General features: G+C 46.7%; 1 protein-coding gene across 1 annotated transcript in view; it reads right to left on the reverse strand.

Moving 5' to 3' along the window:
- Positions 1-10,286: 10,286 nt before the first annotated feature.
- Positions 10,287-18,751, reverse strand: part of PYROXD2 (pyridine nucleotide-disulphide oxidoreductase domain 2) — a gene marked incomplete at both ends in the record, with an annotated part of 29,711 nt that continues 21,246 nt past the window's right edge. Inside the window, 4 exons of the mRNA XM_080694847.1 lie at positions 10,287-10,408; positions 10,651-10,771; positions 16,926-17,032; positions 17,719-17,873. Of these exons, the coding sequence (XP_080550973.1) occupies positions 10,287-10,408; positions 10,651-10,771; positions 16,926-17,032; positions 17,719-17,873 (505 nt within the window). The remainder of the gene's footprint in view (positions 10,409-10,650; positions 10,772-16,925; positions 17,033-17,718; positions 17,874-18,751) is intronic.

The raw sequence follows: 18,751 nt of genomic DNA on the forward strand, positions 1-18,751 counted from the left end.
AGTGCCATTCTGACAACTGGGAACTGACCCCAGAGTGCAGCTCTTTCCCATGGCTCCTTCTGGTGGATCTCACACACGTTCCCGCCTCTCCCTCCCACGTACAACAAAAGGCTCTTGCCAGCAGCAGCCCACAAAAATCTGCTATTCATAAACTAAAATTAGTGTTCCCAGAGTTTCCTGAGGACTCACACTTGTTATTCTACACTACACTTTACATAGGTGGGATCTATTTTGCTGTTTAGCTGGCGCTTCAGCAGTTGTTTTGAGCTGCTCTGGTTTGGGGTTGTCGTTGCTCATACTTTTTATTTATAAATAAATTACTATTGGTTTTGTGCCCTCATTATCCATTTAGCTTGATGAAAGTTTCTGGTTTGCTTAGAGTGGGTAGTAATGTGTATTTGCTTCAAGAGAATTTGGGGATCTATGAAATTGCCCAGTATTTACATGATACTGGTAAAAGACTATAGTTTGATAATCTTTCATATTTCAAATGTAAAATCTCCTTGTAGTTTGCTTTTATGACAGGGTGACAATTTGTTCTAGTTTTCCCAGGAAGAAGGGGTTTGCCATGACGTAGAATGTTCAGTGCTAAAACTGGGGAAATCTGGGGCTAACTGCTACATTTAGTCTCTCTATTTCATAAGAATCCTTTATTTTATTTTATTTTATTTTATTTGCAGTAATGTGGATTGAACCCAGGGACATTCTACCTCTGAGCTACACTCACAGCCCTATACTTTATTCTTTCTTTCTTTCTTTCTTTCTTCCTTCTTTCTTTCTTTTACGGAACTGGGGATGGAACCCAGGGGCATTCTACCTCCAAGCTATACCCCCAGCCCTATTCTTCTTTCTTTATTTTGAAACAGGGTCTTAATGAGTTGCAAAGGGCTTCACTAAGTAGCTGAGGCTGTCTGCAAAGCACGATCCTCCCTCCTGTCTCAGCCTCCAGAATGATGAGATTACAAGCGTGCGCCACCACGCCCTGCTATTTTTTATTTTTGAAAGAGTATCTCATTAAATTACATAGGGCTTCACCAAGTAGCCGAGGATGGCCATGAACCTGTGATCCTCCTGTCTCAGCCTCCTGTTTCAGCCTCCCAAGTACTGGGATTACAAGTATGCACCACCACACCCAGCTATGTATGCACATTTTTTGATGGCTTGCTTGCCTGTGAATATGAGCTATTTTAATGACCATCTTACAATCAAGGTTAGCATAATAAAATTAGTAGGGTTATTTTCAGAACCAGAGGGAATTCATCTATAACATAAAATCTAAGCTGAGCGTGGTGGCACACACTTGTAATCCCAGCATTTGGGAGGCTGAGATAGGAGGATCATGGTTCAAAGACAGCCTCAGCTACTAGTGAGGCCCTTTGCAACTCAGTGAGACCCAGTTTCAAACTAAAGAATAAAATATAGGGCTGGGGGTGTAGCTCGGAGGTAGAATGCCCCTGGGTTCCATCCCCAGTACTGCAATAAAATAAAATAAAATGAAATAAAATAAAATAAAATAAAAAATAAAATCTAGCGCACAATGTTAGCCTCTTCTCCTTCAGTATAAATAGAAAGCGAGTCACGCAAATTGCACGTTCAACAAGTTCGTTGCAACACCTTTACTCAGTTCCTCTGCAGTTCCTATCTGGTTCCCCTCAGCCCCACTCCACCTTATTTCCAAATTCAGGAGAGAAGTGGAATGGGGAGGGGGCATTGGTGTGTTTTGACCCCACTCATTGAGTCTAGTCAAAAGTTTAGGAACTGCTGATTAAAGGGCTTAGAACACTCCTCCTCCCTACAGCCTACAGCTGCAGACCTGCTTTGACCTAGATGGAGATTCTAGCAAACGCAGGTGAGAAGCAGCAGCCTCGTGAAGCATCTCCAGAGGCCGATGCAGAGAGAACCCAAAGGGCCGGCTCTCCCTGGCGGGGAGGATCTCAGGGCAGTCACATGGGGCCGCGTCCACTGTGCATCTGCTTACCTGGCTCCACTGCTTCACCAGAAGGAGGGGTGAGGGAGGAGCACTGCTGTTTATTCACACGTGCATCTTCAGCATGGCGGAACTCACATTAGGGCTTTTGCTTTGGACTGAACTCAGTCCTCTGAGGAACACTATGAAGTACTGCCGGCCCGCCCTGGCAGGTTGGACCGGAGCTCAACCCTGGCCCCACCCCGCTCAGCTGCCTCTGGGGTCCCAAGGAACATGGAACTCCACTCCCCTGAGCAGAGGCCACTTCCAAACTGAGAGGCACAGGGCCTCAGAAACCCAAACAAGCACGCAAGCACACAAACAAGAGGTTGACAATTTAAAAATAAAACCAGCATGAACCCAGCCTGGGAGGGAAGCTCCTGAGGGAGCCATCCTCAGTATTCACGCTCCCAGTTTACCCCCAACCCTGGGCGACCCTGAGCCCACGGTACAGGCGCTCTTAGGCCAGAGTGTGCTGGTCACCAGAGAAGGTGGCGGAACATCGGCTTGTCCCCCACATGCCCTCGCCTTCCCCTAACTTGCAGGGTCTATTCTAATGTAAGAACCAACCTTCCTTCCTTCCTTCTTTCTTTCCTTCCTTCCTTCCTTCCTTCCTTTTTTTTCTTTCTTCCTTCCTTCTTCCCTTCCCTCCCTTTCCTCTTCTCCTCGTCTTCCTCTTCCTCCTCTTCTTCTTTCCTCTCCTTCCTTCCTTCCTTCCCCTTCAGATTGAACCCAGCTACCACGGAGCTACATTGCCAGTCCTTTTTATTTTCTATTTTGAAACAGGGTCCCCCAAAGTTGCTGAGACTGGTTGAAAATTTGTGATCCTCCTGTCTCAGCTTCCCAAATTCTGGGATTACAGGTGTGCACCATCACACTCGGCTCTAACGTAAGGATATTTCTGCCTTATTATTTTGGAGTTGTCCTTAGTGGTGGGTAGGTGACTGTTGACCTGATTTCTGCTCAGCTGAAAGCTTTTTCTGTCTCCTGGCAGGGCCCAGACACAGCATTCCACTCAGGTTAGCGTTGGGACTGCTATTTATTTAACTGCTAGCCCCACTTATGTGAAATTAATTTACTCCTCTATTATAACTCACCGTGCTTCCTGCCCTTACCAACTCCTATAATTCACACCTGACTGCTCCATTATGCTCCTGCTTCCTGAGCTAAAGGACAGCAGGTGGAAGCCGAGTCTTGGGGTGACTCACATTAGGAGATTGTTCTATACAGAAGCGAGGTTTTCTCATTATAAACTGAAGAGGGTTATTATAAAAACAGAGCCTTTTTTCCCCTTCCTAACCAGTTCCCCTTTAAGCCATGCCTTTCCAAGGAAGTCTACGAACTATTATTAAACGTCTTCCCAACTCCAAATATGGGCTGCCCTAGTTTCTGTAGCAGACAGATGAGTCTCTGGCTTCTCTAATAGAAACCCAGTCCCTGGGTCCCCATCTGCCCTCAGCCCTTGACAAAATGCAGGCTGGTTTCACAGATCCAAAGCTCATGGTAGAGACATTGGCTGCCCTGTATTACTTTCAAGATGTACAAACATCTCTAACAAAAGTCACAGGCTGTAATTATGGCCTCCCAAATCCAGGCCCCACAGCTGGGGTCTGGCACCTGTCTTTGGGCAGAGGTGGATGAGGAACCATTTGCTGCTGGGGCCAGGGCTCTTTTACAGGATGACAGTGCCCCGTTTCTAACTCACTTCCACCTCCAGAGAGCTCATTTGGGTTCTTGGCAGAGAGCCAGGGAAGGAGGGGACAGCCAACATTGTAAATATGATGACTTACACAAATTAAGGGACACGGACATCCTCCCACACATGCTAACCCCCAACATCTTATCCAGAAACTCCATGCTGGCTAGAGAATGAAGCCCGCCTTCTTCCAGGTGCCGGGTTCTCAGAACCTGGACCTTGGCCTGGCCCGCTTCTATCCCTCCTCTTCCATCCGACCATGCACCCCGGAGCTGACGTGCCTGTCCCCACTCCCTGCCGTTGTCGCACACCCAGCAGAGCTCCAGTGGCCTCCTGTTCTTTAACTCTCATCAAGTCTCTCCCCCCATTCTCCTCCTCCAGCTCCTTCTCCTCCACTGGAAGAATTACTTCCTGGCTCTGCCAGTTCATGTTCAGCTCTTGGCCCCCTCCAATCCCATGGGTGCGCATGCACAGATTCACAGGGCTCTGGCATTCTTCAAAATCTTCCCATGAGTGTTTTGTCTTCCCCCACTAGGCTGTAAATGCTGAGCCCCAGGACCACTGCTTTACACTCATGGATAGCCCTACACAGAAGGTGGTCAACAGTCGCAAGACTTGACGACCAACCACACAACCAGCCACCTCCGTGTTGGCTCTGGAGTGTAGCCTTTTCCTTAGAACATGACTTTTGGTGACAGAAGGGCCCCAGTTCAAATCTTGACTGTCAACTCCCAGCTCTGTGGCTGTAGGCAAACTAGTTAACCTCCTTGTGCTTGTTTACTCATCTGTGAAACACCAACTTATTGTTAAGAATGCCGGGGGTGAGGGGATTTAAGTGGAGTAATGCACATGACATGCGTGGTTGGTGCAGTGCCCAGCACAGAATCAGTGCTCGCAAAATAGTGATCACTATGTGCATCTGATTCTCCTTAGGGCTGGTGCCTCTGTTACAGTGAGATCAACCAACCGCACGTTAATGGAAATACTGGTTTTAGAGGAAACATCCTAGAGAGAATATTAAAGTGAGTTTTGTAAATCCAAAAATGAGAGAAAACAGAGGTTAACCCTGTCCCATTTCTCCCAACTTCTCAACAGCCTAAAGACACACTGGTCTTTAGTTGGTTATCCAGATAGGGCAGAGCCTTCCCGGGGCAGGTGAAGAGTCATTCATTGTGCTGGGCTCTGAAAAGCAGTGTTTGTCTTCTGACCTTGAACTTAACAAACAGCCCCTGAGGATGGTAGTTCCAATTACAGTCACGGAGTTGGAGGAGCCCTTTCAAGGCAGATTGATTTATTGGACCAGAAATACAGCACAACAGTCCACACGGACTTCTGACTTTGGCAAAGTGCCCTGCCAGCTTCCTTCTCTCACCCCAGCATTGATCTGTGTGTATGTGAGCTGGTGTAGTTTATTGTAGGGTGGTGTGTGTGTGTGTGTGTGTGTGTGTGTGTGTGTGCTTGTACATGTGTGTGTGTTGAGATCCCAGGATGAAAGCTCCCAGCTTTTGGCTCCTAATGCCCAGTACCTTTACTGGAAGGGAATTTTGCTTGTTTTCTTTTTGTGATGGATTTAATTTCACTCTGTTGCTTCAGGTGAGCCTTGAATGTTTCAAAACTGTCTCTCACTCTGTCTGATCCCACTGTTTATGAGTATAGTAACATGTCATTTTGTAAGGAAGGAAGAAATCTAGTCTTTGTTGTGTGCCTTGTGCCAGGAAAAATACCACCGTCCTATTTAGTCACAGAGACTTGGGAGAGTGAGGAATGTGCCCTGGGTCAGCGGTAGATCCAGGAGGCAAACCCAGGTGTCCTGACTTGACGCTCTTGGCTATGTCTGGCTCCAGGCTTCTCTCTCCTGGGGGATGATGGCAGCCACTACAGGAGCAAAGCCCAAATCACAGGGTTATTGCGAATGGGGATACTTTAAAATCTAAGGGTGTCATTTTAATTCATAACATTAAAGGTATCTTGTAACCATCATGTGCATGGCTGGGTGGCCTCTCCCTTGTATTACGTATTATTGCTCATTCCTCGGTGGTGTCAAATAGCACCCACTTGTTATCTACTTTCCATAGGTCAAGAGTGCAGGTGCAGATTAGCTGACTCCTCCATCGAGGCTCCCCAAGCCTGCGATCAGGATCTGGCCGTGCTGCATCCGCGTGTGGAGGCTCCAGTGGGGAAGTGTCCGCATCTCTGCTCACACGCTTGTCAGTAGCATTCAGTTCTCAGAGGCCATAGAACTGAGGGCCTCTGCCACCTAGAGGCCGCTGGTGTTCTTCCCAACGGAGTGTAGCTCATTTGTGTGGCTGCTTGTTTCCCCAGAGAGCCAGGAAAAGAGAGTCCTGTAAGATGTGAGCTGTTATCTCATGTGAATTAGTCAGCTTTGTCATATCCTATCGGTTAGAAACAAGTCACAGGTCACACCCACACCCAGGGCACAGGGCCTTTAGCAAGTGGGGCTCATGGATGGGGCACTAAGTGCTGTCTCCTGTATCTCTTTTATTACTTTCTTCTTCTTTCTTAGTCTTCTCCATCATTTCCTCTTCTGAGTCTAGACTCATAGGGTTTTGCTAGTAAATGAAAGCCATATAGTAATGATGCTGGTGAACATAATATCACTATAATCCAGACACCAAGTTGTGTTTTTTTATCTTTCTGCTGAAGTATAGTGTGCATACGCAAAGCCATGGGATCCTAAGTGCCTGCTAGAGGCACCATCAACCCCTTTATACACAACACTGTTTAATCCACCTATCCTGCAGGTCCTGAGAAATCAAGCAGGAGAAAGGCCCACGGGTCCGAGGACAAAGCAGAGGGCGGGCTAGATGCCTTCTCGCTGTGGAGGTCTCCTTTATTACATTTTCTTCAGAGAAGCATTGCTTTGGAAGATTTCTGCATACTAAGCAAGTGCCCTTTGCTCAGTATCATTTAATTCATCTTCCAATTCTCTTATTAGTCAAAGACATATTTAACCAGCGATAGAGCTACTGATCTGACAACTTGCATTACAGAGCTGATAAAATTCATATCCAATCGCTTCTCGGCCTTCTGGCTAAGATCAAGTGTAAATTCATATTCAAACAGAGGAAAAACCAGTGTGGGTTCACCTAGCTAGCCCCCTTCCAAAAAAAACAGGACTTTTGTTGGGCTATTAAAACTCTGAAACGATGCCAGCCTCCTACTTTGTGGTATTAGGTGAGGAAGGACCCCACACAGAGGGCCTGGGCGCCCCCGCCACTTCTGAAAGCCTCTCACTTATGACTAATACCTATGCATCAAGGCACAAATAACTCACAAGTCATTCAGAATATGCCTAGACCATCATTTTAAATACCATTTCAAAGCCCTATCCATTTACTTTGTTCTTAGACAAGTTCTATGAGGGTAGTAAAGACCATTCCAAAACATTCCAAACTGCCTCCAAATGGCCAGGAAGACTTCAGCCACTTCTGACACTGGGTGCACCATGTTCTCCCCTAGTCTCTGTCTCTATAGCTCCTGTTCCTCTCTATCTCTATATCTATAGACATTGATAGAGATATATACCTACTCATGTATATCTGTATATCTCTCTCTGTATGTGTATCTGATATACATGAGGCATCTGTCCCTATTTTTATTGATTTATCATCAGTCAACAAGATCAAATTGGAATCTCACCACCTCTCCCTTTTATTAGTATTTTTATATGATTATAAAAAAGCATTTTCAAAAATGTAAATTTTAGAGCTGGGTGTGGTGGCACACACTTGTAATCCCAGAATTCAGGAGGCTGAGACAGGAGGATCATGGTTCATGGCCAGCCTCAGCTACTTAGTGAGGCCTTTTGCAACTCAGTGAGACTCTGTTTTAAAATTAAAAAAAAAAATAGGGCTGGGGGTGTAGCTTGGAGGTAGAATGTCCCTGGGGTCCATTCCCAGTACCACAAAAAAAGTAAATTTTAAATTGCTAATTGATATTCCATAACTTGCGGCTATCGTGATTAACTTAATTATTTACTTTTGAGTATTGAGACTATTCCCAATATTTTGGCATTACAAATAACACTGCATGAATATCTTTGTATCTAAGCCCTTGGGGACATCAGTGATATTTCTTTAGGCAAACAGATAAGAAGTGGAATAACCCATCAAAGCACATGGATATTGGTTTTTGAGTCTCAGTATTAAATATGAATTTATGCCACTGATAGTAGCTTGCAAGAGCATCTTTTTTTGTCTACAATGATAATTTTCCATTACAAATAAAAATTTTTAGATAAAACATGATCTTTTGGCTTTAATTGCATTCAGTTGATTCCTGGCAGTGTTAAATATCTTTTTAGATTTTCTGCCTATATGCATTTCTCTATTTACTTATTAATTTATTTTTGCATTAGCGTTCCTTCTCTTAATGTCCCATGTCCCCCCTTCCTCCCTGGAATGTCATAATGTGCTCCGCTGGTCTCCGCTCCTGTGCCATGGCAGTGATACCCATGTTCCACAGAAGATCTCAGTAGTTGTCAACTGACAACATTGTGGTTTGCCAACTTACAAGACCTACAGCTTGTCAGCCACATCTGTCATCCCTCCCTGAGCAGAAAACCTCACATGTCGCTGAACCTCTGGTCACCATGCCCCAGCTGTGACATAACGAGTTAGCCAGGTGAACTTCAGGTTCTTACAGGGTGGCGCCTGGCAGGATGTGTTCCATCCTGCTTTGGGGAAACAGGCAACTGTAAATCAGGCAATGATATGGCCCTGACTTATTTATCCTTGTGAGAGTTTTATACGCTGGAGTCAGCAAGGGACCCATTTGCCTGATTCATGGCCAATTTGTGGAGTCATCACATTGGGTAAGACTAACCCACCCTGCACAGCAGGTTGGCATGAGCAGGGGGCCTGCAGGAGCCCAGACACCCCACAGTGCCAAGGTCTGATCTCATCTCTCCATCTGGACCAAATGTTATCTTTTCAGAGACATCAGCCATAGGATAGGAAGTCACTACACAGTGGGAAATTCTTCCTCACACTGTTAAAACAGCTCTTCCCCTCTCCCCTGGCCTCCTCCAGGTTCCTCCTCTTTTAGAAGGAATGCTTGCCTGGGCAGCAGCCGAACCCTTGTGACCCAAGACATTATAGGCAGACTACAGAGCTTAAAGAAGTAGCTGTCCAGCCTTTGGCTGATGCTAATTAGCAATCAAAGCCAAGTCTGAACTCAATGTCCCATAATAAATTATGGTTCATCCTTACAAGAGAATATTCGGCAGCTATTAAAAATAATGTTTTCAAAGAATTTTTATGACACTGAGAAGTGTTTATGACATGAAGCAAAGTGAAAGACAGATATAAAGCCCACAGATAGAATATGGATTATGATCCCTGTTATGCAAAAGACTGGTTGGAAACACTGTAAAATGGTAACCATGTCTCTGTCTCTATTATATTTCTCTCTTGTTATATATATTTAAAATTTCCTACATTAAGTTGTTGTGACTTTTGTCAGTAAAAAAAATCACTACTATATTTCAGAACCAAGTCCAGTGTGACCAGTCCTAGGCCTGTGGAGAGTCCTTAGGTTCATACTTGTTACTTGCTCTTCTTCTGCTCTCTTCTCACTTAGGGAGTGCTGGGGACATGTCTGCTGTTTTGCCACGGGCCCGTCTCAGAGCTGGGTGGCCAAGACAACCTTCCGTGAAACACAGAACCCACAATGGCATCGTTGTCAACAGGATTAGCAGCAACACCTCCTGGGTGCTGAATGTTTATTACATTCCAGATGCTAGACTAAAACATGATCTTGTCTTATTTAGTCTTTAAAGCAACTCCTTACTCTCGAAAAACTCAGGTTTATAAACATTAAGTGAGAAGGGAAATACATCTCTGCTGTGCAAATTTGCCTGGGGAAAGAAGGGTGAAGCTACCCAGAGCTTTCACCTCCTCTGCAGATGGGGCTGCTTGGGATGGCGGCCTTGCTGCTGACAGCAGGGGAGCAGGTGCATTGCCAGGGCACCTTTTTATGAATCTTTGTGACTGAGAGTGGCAACCTAACCCACATTAGAATAACGCAGGTTTGCACTAGATGGTTTTAGTGAAGTGGCAGGGTTGGCTCCTGGGAGTTGGGGGCTGAATAGTCTGGTGGGCTCCCACAGGGCCTCAGCTGAGTCAACGTTGTAGTCAGCCTTGATTGCCATTTGCCTGACTGGAGGTTTTGATGGCTTGAGATTGCCAGGTCCATGCTCTTTGTGGGCCACTGTGACTGTGGGTCCCTTCTTATAGCTGACCAGGCCCCAGCAGGGCCTCCTCTGTCAGCTGGTAATGGGGACCTCAGTCAATGAGAAGATGCTTGGATCAGACTCTTCCATTGGTCAAATGGACTGTTTTGAGAACACTGAGCACCCCAGACAAATACATCCATTCATTACAACACAGTCCTACTAATACACAGAAATAAAATACAAGCAAATGTCCTGTATAAAGCACTGCTTTTAATAAAACAAATCCAGTTCATTCATGGAAGCACAGGGCACAAGTTAACTTGTGCTACATGAAAATCACATACTTTTAAACGTGAAACATGGCTGCCTAGAGCAGCATCACCGGGTGCAGAGATTCTTGGGCAGCCAAGCCAATGGGGACTGAAAGGTCAGGGGTGAGTTTCCTGGGTCAGAGATGGTTCAGCGTCCCTTGCTCTTGAGGTCCCTGAGGACCACGTGGGCCGCATTGCGTCCAGCAGCTCCCATGACACCTCCTCCTGGAACCAAAGCTCTGCTCAAAAACCCAGTTGAAGGGTGGGGTGGGCGGAGCTTGCAGAGCCGGGGACCAGCTCAGAGAGACTCTGGGCTCCCTCTATGTTTCCCGCCACAGCAGAGGAGGGCCAGGCTTATGCCAGCCAGAGCTCTCCTCTCTCCCGCAGTGTACTGGCCCAGAGCCACACATACAACAGATGAAAGGATAACAGCATGGGTGCCTTGCAGTCCACACAGGGAAGGGGACCGTGGGTCACTCACCAGGATGGGCTCCACTTCCACACAGATAAAGGCCTTGGATTGGGCAGCAGTAGCCGGAGTGCAGGGGCACAGGCCGGGCGAAGTAGAGCTGGTCCAGGGACATGGCGCAGTGGAATATGTTCTGTGGAGGCAGGGCCATGTCGCTAACATAGGAGTGCTGTAGTCTTTACTGCCCTGGCAGGTTTCTTCCCTACCCCTGCTCTCCAGGAATGTCCTTTTCCTTCTAGGATATTTTTGGGGCGTCTTAAAATGCAGAAAGGAATGAATACGAGAGAGAAAAAGCACATGTTCTTGGGTTGGGTGCGAAGTTTTCCAGAGGCAATTTCCAGGAAGAAAGAAGGGGAGGGGGCACCTCCTGAGTGCAGGAAACTGAATGGGGAAGACAAGGGGGTTAGAAGACTTTTGATATAGACCCTTCGATCCGTTTCAAAAATCGAAGAGTATTTGGTTTGCTGGGGATGCTGGCACGTGCTTCTGCTGGAACACATTTCTTTGCTAAGCCACCATCTAAGCTTGGGCTCTGGGCCTGAATTGCATCGGATCACAGTTGACAGCAGACAAGGGCGGTGGGGACCCCAGTGAGACCCCACTGGCCTGGGTCAGAGCAGCCCCGGGCTGAGAACTGAGGTGGTGTGGGATGGGGAATGTACGCGTGTGTCCAGGCACTCCCGCACACGGAGACAACATCTGCCAGGGACGTTCCTCGCCACCCCCGAACCGAGCCAGGCTCCTCCTGGGTCTGTTCCCCTGCCATCTTCTGCCCCAGTAACAAGAACACCTTCTTCTCAGCTTCCTTTGCATTCCTCCCTGTCCACATGCGTACTGTCATCAAGACTCCCCCACCTCCCCTGTCCCCGCTGCCCATGCCCATTCCCTTCCTTCCTACTACCTGGGCTTCTCTACTCTATCTGGACAATTAAAAAACATGTCTGATAAAAACATGATGAGAGCCACATGTGCAAGTTTTAGATTTACTAGTAGCTACATTTAAAAAGTAAAAGCAAACTGGTGAAATGAATGTCAACAATTTATTGTACTTAGTCTCATAGATCCCAAATATTGCCATATCAGCATGTCGTCAATATAAAAGTTATTTATGAGGCAGTCACAGGTTTCCCACGCTGAGCCTGTGCAGTCTGCAGTGGGCCGCACACCCGCAGCACAGCTCACTCTGCCTCCCTGCTCCCGGTACTAGTGCTCCGTAAACTGAAGAGAAGAGGGAGGACTTGCTTCCTTAAGGAGGGAGCGCCCTCTGAAGGTAAGACTGATAAAATGGAACAAGGGCCTGTCTGGCAGCTTTTCTGGACTTCTAGGTCAAGACTGATCAGGGATTCCAAAGAAGGATTGAAAATGGACCAATCAGGGCCCAGCTCTAAGGACCAATCAAGGACCAGATGGGAGTTGCCTGGGTACAGAAGCTGGTGCTTGGGGGAGCACAGCAAGCAACACAGTGGTGAGAAGAGAATCAGAGGCCAGCCCAAGAGGAGTAAGCCATAGAAAGCTCGCAAAGCTGTTGCACAAGGAGTAGCAGTAACAGTGAGGCCCAGCGCCAGCATCAGGGAGCGGTGAGCATTCTGAATCCCCTCCCCGTGTGGACCCCTGATACCTGCCTCATCTTAGACACTGCACCCTGATTCCTGCATCAGCTGAGCTAAATTATTTCGGTTCTTGGAGAGAAGAACCAGTATATAGATTCTAGGCTCGGACCACCTCACTCCAGCCCAACCCATAATGGTTCCTGTTTCAGTAGAGCAGTGACTCAGATATTTTTTTTTTCTTTTCTTTGTCCCTCTACACAAGTGTCTCTTGTGGACACTAGAGACCCGTGGGTGAGCATCTACCCCGGTTTGGTCTGCGCTAGCCCCAGACAGTGATGAGAGGCCCCTGCTGGTTCTCTGGGTTCGATAGGAAACACCACAGGGTGTTTCACTTCTAATTCTCTACTTCTTCTGAGCTCTCAAACCTTGGGCATCAGCCGGCCAGCAAAAGCCGTAAGGGTGGCCACAGATCTGCAAGGTTGGTGAAAGGTCTTGTGATGTCTTCTTCTGAGAGAATCACCTTCTGTTGGAGTTAAAGTGTTGTCTCAGAGGGGCTCACCTTCCTGGATAATATTAATTATAGTCTCCCTTCCCACTCAAACATTTTTTTTTACTTCTGGTTTTGGCCAGTATTTTTATTTTTTAAATTTTTTATTGGTGCATTGTAGTCATACGTCTTAATGGGATACAAGATGCACACATCACCTAATTAGCCCTTACTCAATCCCCCCCGTTCCCTCCCCCTCCCTCCTCATGCTTGGCTTAGTGATTGAATTTGATGTGTTTAAGTACATCATATTCATTAGAGAATTTCCCTCTCCCCCCATCCCTTCAGGTCTCCTTATCTGCTTACCTCTAAAATCTTCTTCTTCATTTAGAGTTCCTCTTAGGACCAATTTCTCCTAGTTTAACATATTAGGGAGAGCATCTGATTTCTTATTTTTTGTGACTGATTAATCTCACTTAGCATAATGTCCTCCAGTTCCATCCATTTCCCTGTAAATGATGTAATTGTGATTTTTTATGGCTGAGTAAAATTCCATTGTGTACATATCCCACAGTTTTGTAATCCATTCATCTGTTGATGGACATCTTGGCTGGTTCCATAGTTTGGCAATAGTGAATTATGCAGCTATGAACATAGATACACATGCATTAGTCTGGTAGTTGGGTTTCCTTTCTTTTGGGTAGATACCCAGAAGTGGTATTGCTGGATCAAATGGTAGGTTCATTCCCATTCTTCTGAGGATTCTCCATACTGTTTTCTAAAGTGGTTGCACTAATTTGCAATCCTACCAACAATGTTTTAGAGTTCCTACTTCTCCACATCCTCGCCAGCATCTGTTGTTGTTTGTGTTTTGAATGATTGCCATTCTAGTTGGAGTTAGGTGAAATCTCAGGGTAGTTTTGATTTGCATCTCTCTGATTGCTAATGATGTTGAGCATTTTTTCATGCATTTATTGGCCATTTGAATTTCTTCCTTCATGAAATGTCTATTTAATTCACTTGCCCATTTTTTTGATTGGGTTATTTGTTTTCTTAGTGCTAAGTTTCTTGAGTTCTCTGTATATTCTAGCTATTAGTCCTTTATTAGAGTAGTTGGCAAAAATCTTCTCCCATTCTGTTGGTTCTCAGTTGAGGTTCTTGATTGTTTCCTTTGCTGAATAGAAGCTCTTCAGTTTCATGCAATCCCATGTATTAATTCGCCTTCCAGTTGCTTGTGCCTTTGGGGTCTTGTTGAGAAAGTTTTTATCTGTGCCTATGTGTTGCAGTATTGGACCTATGCCCTCTTCAAGGAGCCTCAAGGTCTTTTTTCCAAGTCTTTGATCCATCTTGAATTGACTCTTGTATAGGGTGAGAAAGTGGGATTTATTTCCATTTTTTCTGCATATGGTTCACCAGTTTTGCCAAATCATTTGTTGAACAGGCTAGCTTTGTTCTAGTGTATGTTTTTGGCCCCTTTGTCAAAAATCAATTGGCTTGGCCAGTATTTTTAAACTGTCATATTTAACCATCTTTACTTTACCTTCATTCCCTGCTGTTGTGCTGTCAGCTGATGGGTCTCAGAACCTCCCAAGATTTCTGTTCCCACCAATATCACCACAGAGGTTTAAAAGGTCAACTACTGTCATTGGAGCATCAGGTCAGTCAATACTTTATACCTCCTTTTAGTTGTTTTGGGGGACAATATATTCTTTTTTTCAGGACGTGGGATGGAACCCAGGGACATTATACCTTTGAGCTACACCTCCAGCCCTACTTTTTATGTTTTATTTTGAAACAGGGTCTCACTAGTTGCAAAGGGTCTCACTAAGTAGTAGCTGAGGCTGTCCGTGAACCACAATCCTCCTGTCTTGGCCTCCCAAATGCTGGGATTACAAGCGTGCACCACCACGCCCGGCAGACAATATATTCTATCACATTTGTTTTCAGTTATGTAAGTGTCCTAATTATTGGGGAGAAATCTTCTCTCTCGATTTGAAACAAAAATATTTTTTAATCCAAAGCTGGCATGCTGCCTGCTATTAGCAGAAATCAACCCAGATGTATGGACCACCAAAAACAAAAATAAATTGAGTCCTTACAGCCTAAGTGGTATTCATTTATCTTAAAGACCCAACCTGTTTCTCTTGTCAGAAACAATGCCCTTTTAAACCACAAGTCCCAGAGGGACTTGCCCCCATTATCAGGAGCCTTAAACTAGCAGTTGCTGACTCTTCGTAATGGCCTTTATAACCTCCCTATCCTTGGTGTACAAAAATCCAATGTATCTTTGAGGCTACTGCAAGACCTATGCCTCATCAATGAGGCAGTCCTGCCCTTACATCCTGGGACAGTCGCTGATTTCTGTCCTCAAAGATGTATACTTTTGCATTCCAGTGCACCAGGACTCTCAGTTCTTTTTTGCTTTTGAGGATCCCCTGAAACAATAGTAATCTTTAACCCCCATGGGAACCTAGAAGAGCCCTCACTAATGGGTACAGGGTTTCTCTTTCTCTGCAGGTCCAGGCTGTATTTATCTCTATCCCTCACCTGGCATGGCTGTTGTACTATTGCAGCAGCTGTCCCTTCAGTGCAGTTTCTTAACAGCTCCCAAGCAGCCACCTCTGGCAGCTTTCCTAACACTAGCTCTAAAACAACCCCTGAAACATGGTACCCATGATGTGTTATCCAAGCCTCAGCAGGGCTAGGTACCAACTTGTTGGACTGGGATTGGAGTAGATACCCCAGTCATGGACATGTGAAAGCCTTCTACTAGAAAGGCCAGGGATAGGGAATTCTATTGCTAGAGGCTTTTTCTGGCTTGACTCAATCTCACCATTTTAGTACACCAGACTTGGAAAGCAACTGTAGAGGCCATAGAAGTCAAACAAGAGCGCCTTAATTTTCTTGCCTTTCTAGCGCTCCAAAACTGTTGAGCACTAGCTGTTTTAACAGCTGAAATGCGAGGTACCTGCGTACTGCTTAATGAAACATGTTACTTCTGGATAAGCACCTCTTCCCAGGTTGAGGAAAACCTTAACACTGCCCAAACACAACATCAAAATTATTGACATCTTATGAGACAACAGCGGCTTCTGGACCAGGATGGCTACAATCCCTGTTTCAATCTCTTGTGTCACAAATCTGGTCTTGGATCTTCCCTTAGGGGGGCCCTTTTGTTGGGCCCCTTTGCTTGGTTTTGCTTATTTTTCTATTTGGTTCATATCTGCTTAACCTGATTTTCAGGCTGTGTCTTTCAGACCAGAGGCAATTAAATTATAGACGGTGCTCCAGATGGGGCCAAAGATGAAAGCCCCAGAAAAATTCTGGTATGGCCCTCTTGATTGTCCTGAGCCCTGAGAACCCATCTACTGGACCCAGCTACTATTTCTTCCTCCACCGAGCTTTCTCAGCAGGAAGCGTCTCGAGTGATCATTGATTCATTCTGTTCCCTAACAACAGTTATGGATGCCAGTATAATAGGGGGGATGATAAAGGATGCGAGGTGGTGAGTGGGGTAGGGGCCAGGGCTCACAGCAAACCCTGACTTCTAGGTCAAGGCTGAGCCAGAATTCCAAAGAGAGACTGAAAATGGACCAATTGGGGCCCAGCTCTAAGGACCAATCAGAGGAGTTGCCATCCTATCTAAGCTGGTGTCTGGAGAGCAAAGCAGGCAGTTTGACAGCGAGAAGAAAAGCAGAAAGTAGCACAAGCAGAGAGGCAACTACCAGTAGGGAAACAAAAGCAGCAGCAGCAAGTTTGCAAAGCTAAAGCATCAACAAAGGAGACTGGCAATGACAGCCATCTGTGCCTCTTACGTGGCAGCAGCAGCAGCAGCCGAGGCCCAGTGGAAGCCCTGGGGAACGGCAATGCTTTGAGAGCCCTCCGCATGTGGGAGTCTCCTGCCTTTCCCTGTCTCCAATGCTATACCCTGGTTCTGTGTCTCTTAAGCTAAACTCTTTTGGTTCTTGGAGAGAAGAACTGAGGTGATCTACGGGTCTGGAGCTGAGACCGTCTCAGTCTGGCCCAACCTGTAAGGGTTCCTTTATCAAGATGACCATGGATATGGAAGCAGCAGGGTCACATCACAGTGACGCTCTCAGGTCCGGCCTGCTTCTGTGTCCCCGCCCTTCTCCTGTTGCCTAGATCCAATCACTTCCTGCCACTGTCCCCTCTTCTGGGTGACAACCAGGGAAAGCCAGGAAGTGGAGGGCAGGAAGGAGTGTGCTGACGGCCCCCAGGCTGAGACTCACCCCTCCAGGAAGCCCGAAGATTGTCTCAAGGTCAGGTGGTGTGAGGATGTCTCTGCCCACCACAGAGCCCTTGAAGCCAGGGGCGTAGGCCTCGATGCAATCAAATACTGGGTGCCAGACAGCAGGGGGATGAGGTGGCATTGGGAAGAAGAGGAGGAGGTATTATGGTTATATGACTTGGAAAGTTTACTAAGATCCATTAAGTTATGTGCTTACAAGGGTTCATTTTACCTTATGCAAATCAGACCTCAATGAATAAAAGGCAAAACAAAAACTAGCCCATGGGTCTTAGGCCAACTCGGGCCCCATTCTTCCCCACCTCCTTACCCTAAACACAAAGCTACTTGTTTCCTCTTGAAAATGCAAGGCTCCCCCCCCCACCCCCCTTATCTGTTCAAGCTCTTTCTTTGGCTTGAAATGCCCTTCGCTCCCTGGTTAAATCCTATCCATCCTTTAAACCCCAGTTCAAATGCCCCTTCCTCTCGAAGCCTTCCTTTCTGGCTCACAGCTTCCTCCTTTGGTTTAATAGGACATACACTGTAGTATAATGTTATACTACAGTGACTGGTTTCTTAACTAGTCTCTCCCACTAAACTGTGAGCAACTTGAGGGCAGGAATTGTCTTCAGCTTTCTTAGCCCAGTGCCTGACCCAGCAGAGGTGCCATCATGTTGGCACGAGGTTCTCTTGGGCGCCTCTCTTCTCTTGAGACAGCACCTGCAGGTGTTCACCCTGAATGAGGCAGCCAGGAGGCCATGTGGACAGTGTCACCCTGGAGCCTGCTCAGCCCCTACCTTTGTCTGCATACGCGTTTCTCTCCTGCTCATCCCAGGTCTTGCCTCCAGCCAGCGTGTAGGGCGTGTACTGAGTGAAGAGGGAGATGACGTGGCAGCCTGGGGGAGCCAGGGTGGGGTCCAGTGAAGACGGGATGCAGAGCTCAATCATAGGCCTGCCATGCACGGAGAGAGAAAGGCTCAGTCTAAAGAGGGGCTGGGAGCCACTCTGAAAGCACCTGGGATGACAAAGACCCTGGGATGACACCAACGCTGGGTGCACAGTCGCCGTCAGGCCACAGGGGTCACCCACCTGCGTGGGCTTAGTGACCACCAGAGCCATCCAGTCACCCCTGAGAAGGTCCTCCAGCCCCACCCCGCCCCGCCCCTGCTGGGTGTCAGGCCCCAGGGTCTGTGTTCCGCCCAGGCCCCCTCTGACGTGTGGCCTGTCTCGGCCTTCTGTCCCTGCATGCTGGTATGCCAACCAGGGCTCCCAGCTTAAATGTCTCCAGGATCCAGACAGACAAGGGCAGTGTGCAAAGGGCTCAGGCCCAAGAGAGCAGGAGCTCAGGCGGCCAGATTTGAACCCGACACACCCCTCCCTGTTCAGCCCCTTTTCTGAGCGGGCCAAACAGCAGTGCAGCTGCTGGGCTCCTCCAGACAGAACAGTGATGGTGAACTGTGTCTGTCCCCCACTGCCTTTGCCCGCAACCAGCACCTTTTCTACCTGGAGTACATTTCCCCTCTGGTCTCCAAATACCATTGGCCCTCCATATCTGGGGGCACCACAGATTCACCAATCAGACTGAAAATATTAAAAACAGAATGGCGTCTATATTAAACAGTACATATTTTTCTTTTGTCAGTATTCTCTAACTAAATAAATGTAACAACTATATAATATTTTTATTGAGTTGGGTATTATAAGTCATCTAGAGATGATTTAAAGTGTAGGGGAGAAAATGCAAAGGTTATATGCAAATACTATTCCATCCATCTTATGGAGGGTACTTGATCCTCGGCCGACTTTGGTAAGCACAGGGTCCTGGATGCT

This window comes from Muscardinus avellanarius, assembly GCF_963383645.1.
Source record: "Muscardinus avellanarius genome assembly, chromosome: 4".
In the NCBI taxonomy this organism is placed as follows: Eukaryota; Metazoa; Chordata; class Mammalia; order Rodentia; family Gliridae; genus Muscardinus; species Muscardinus avellanarius.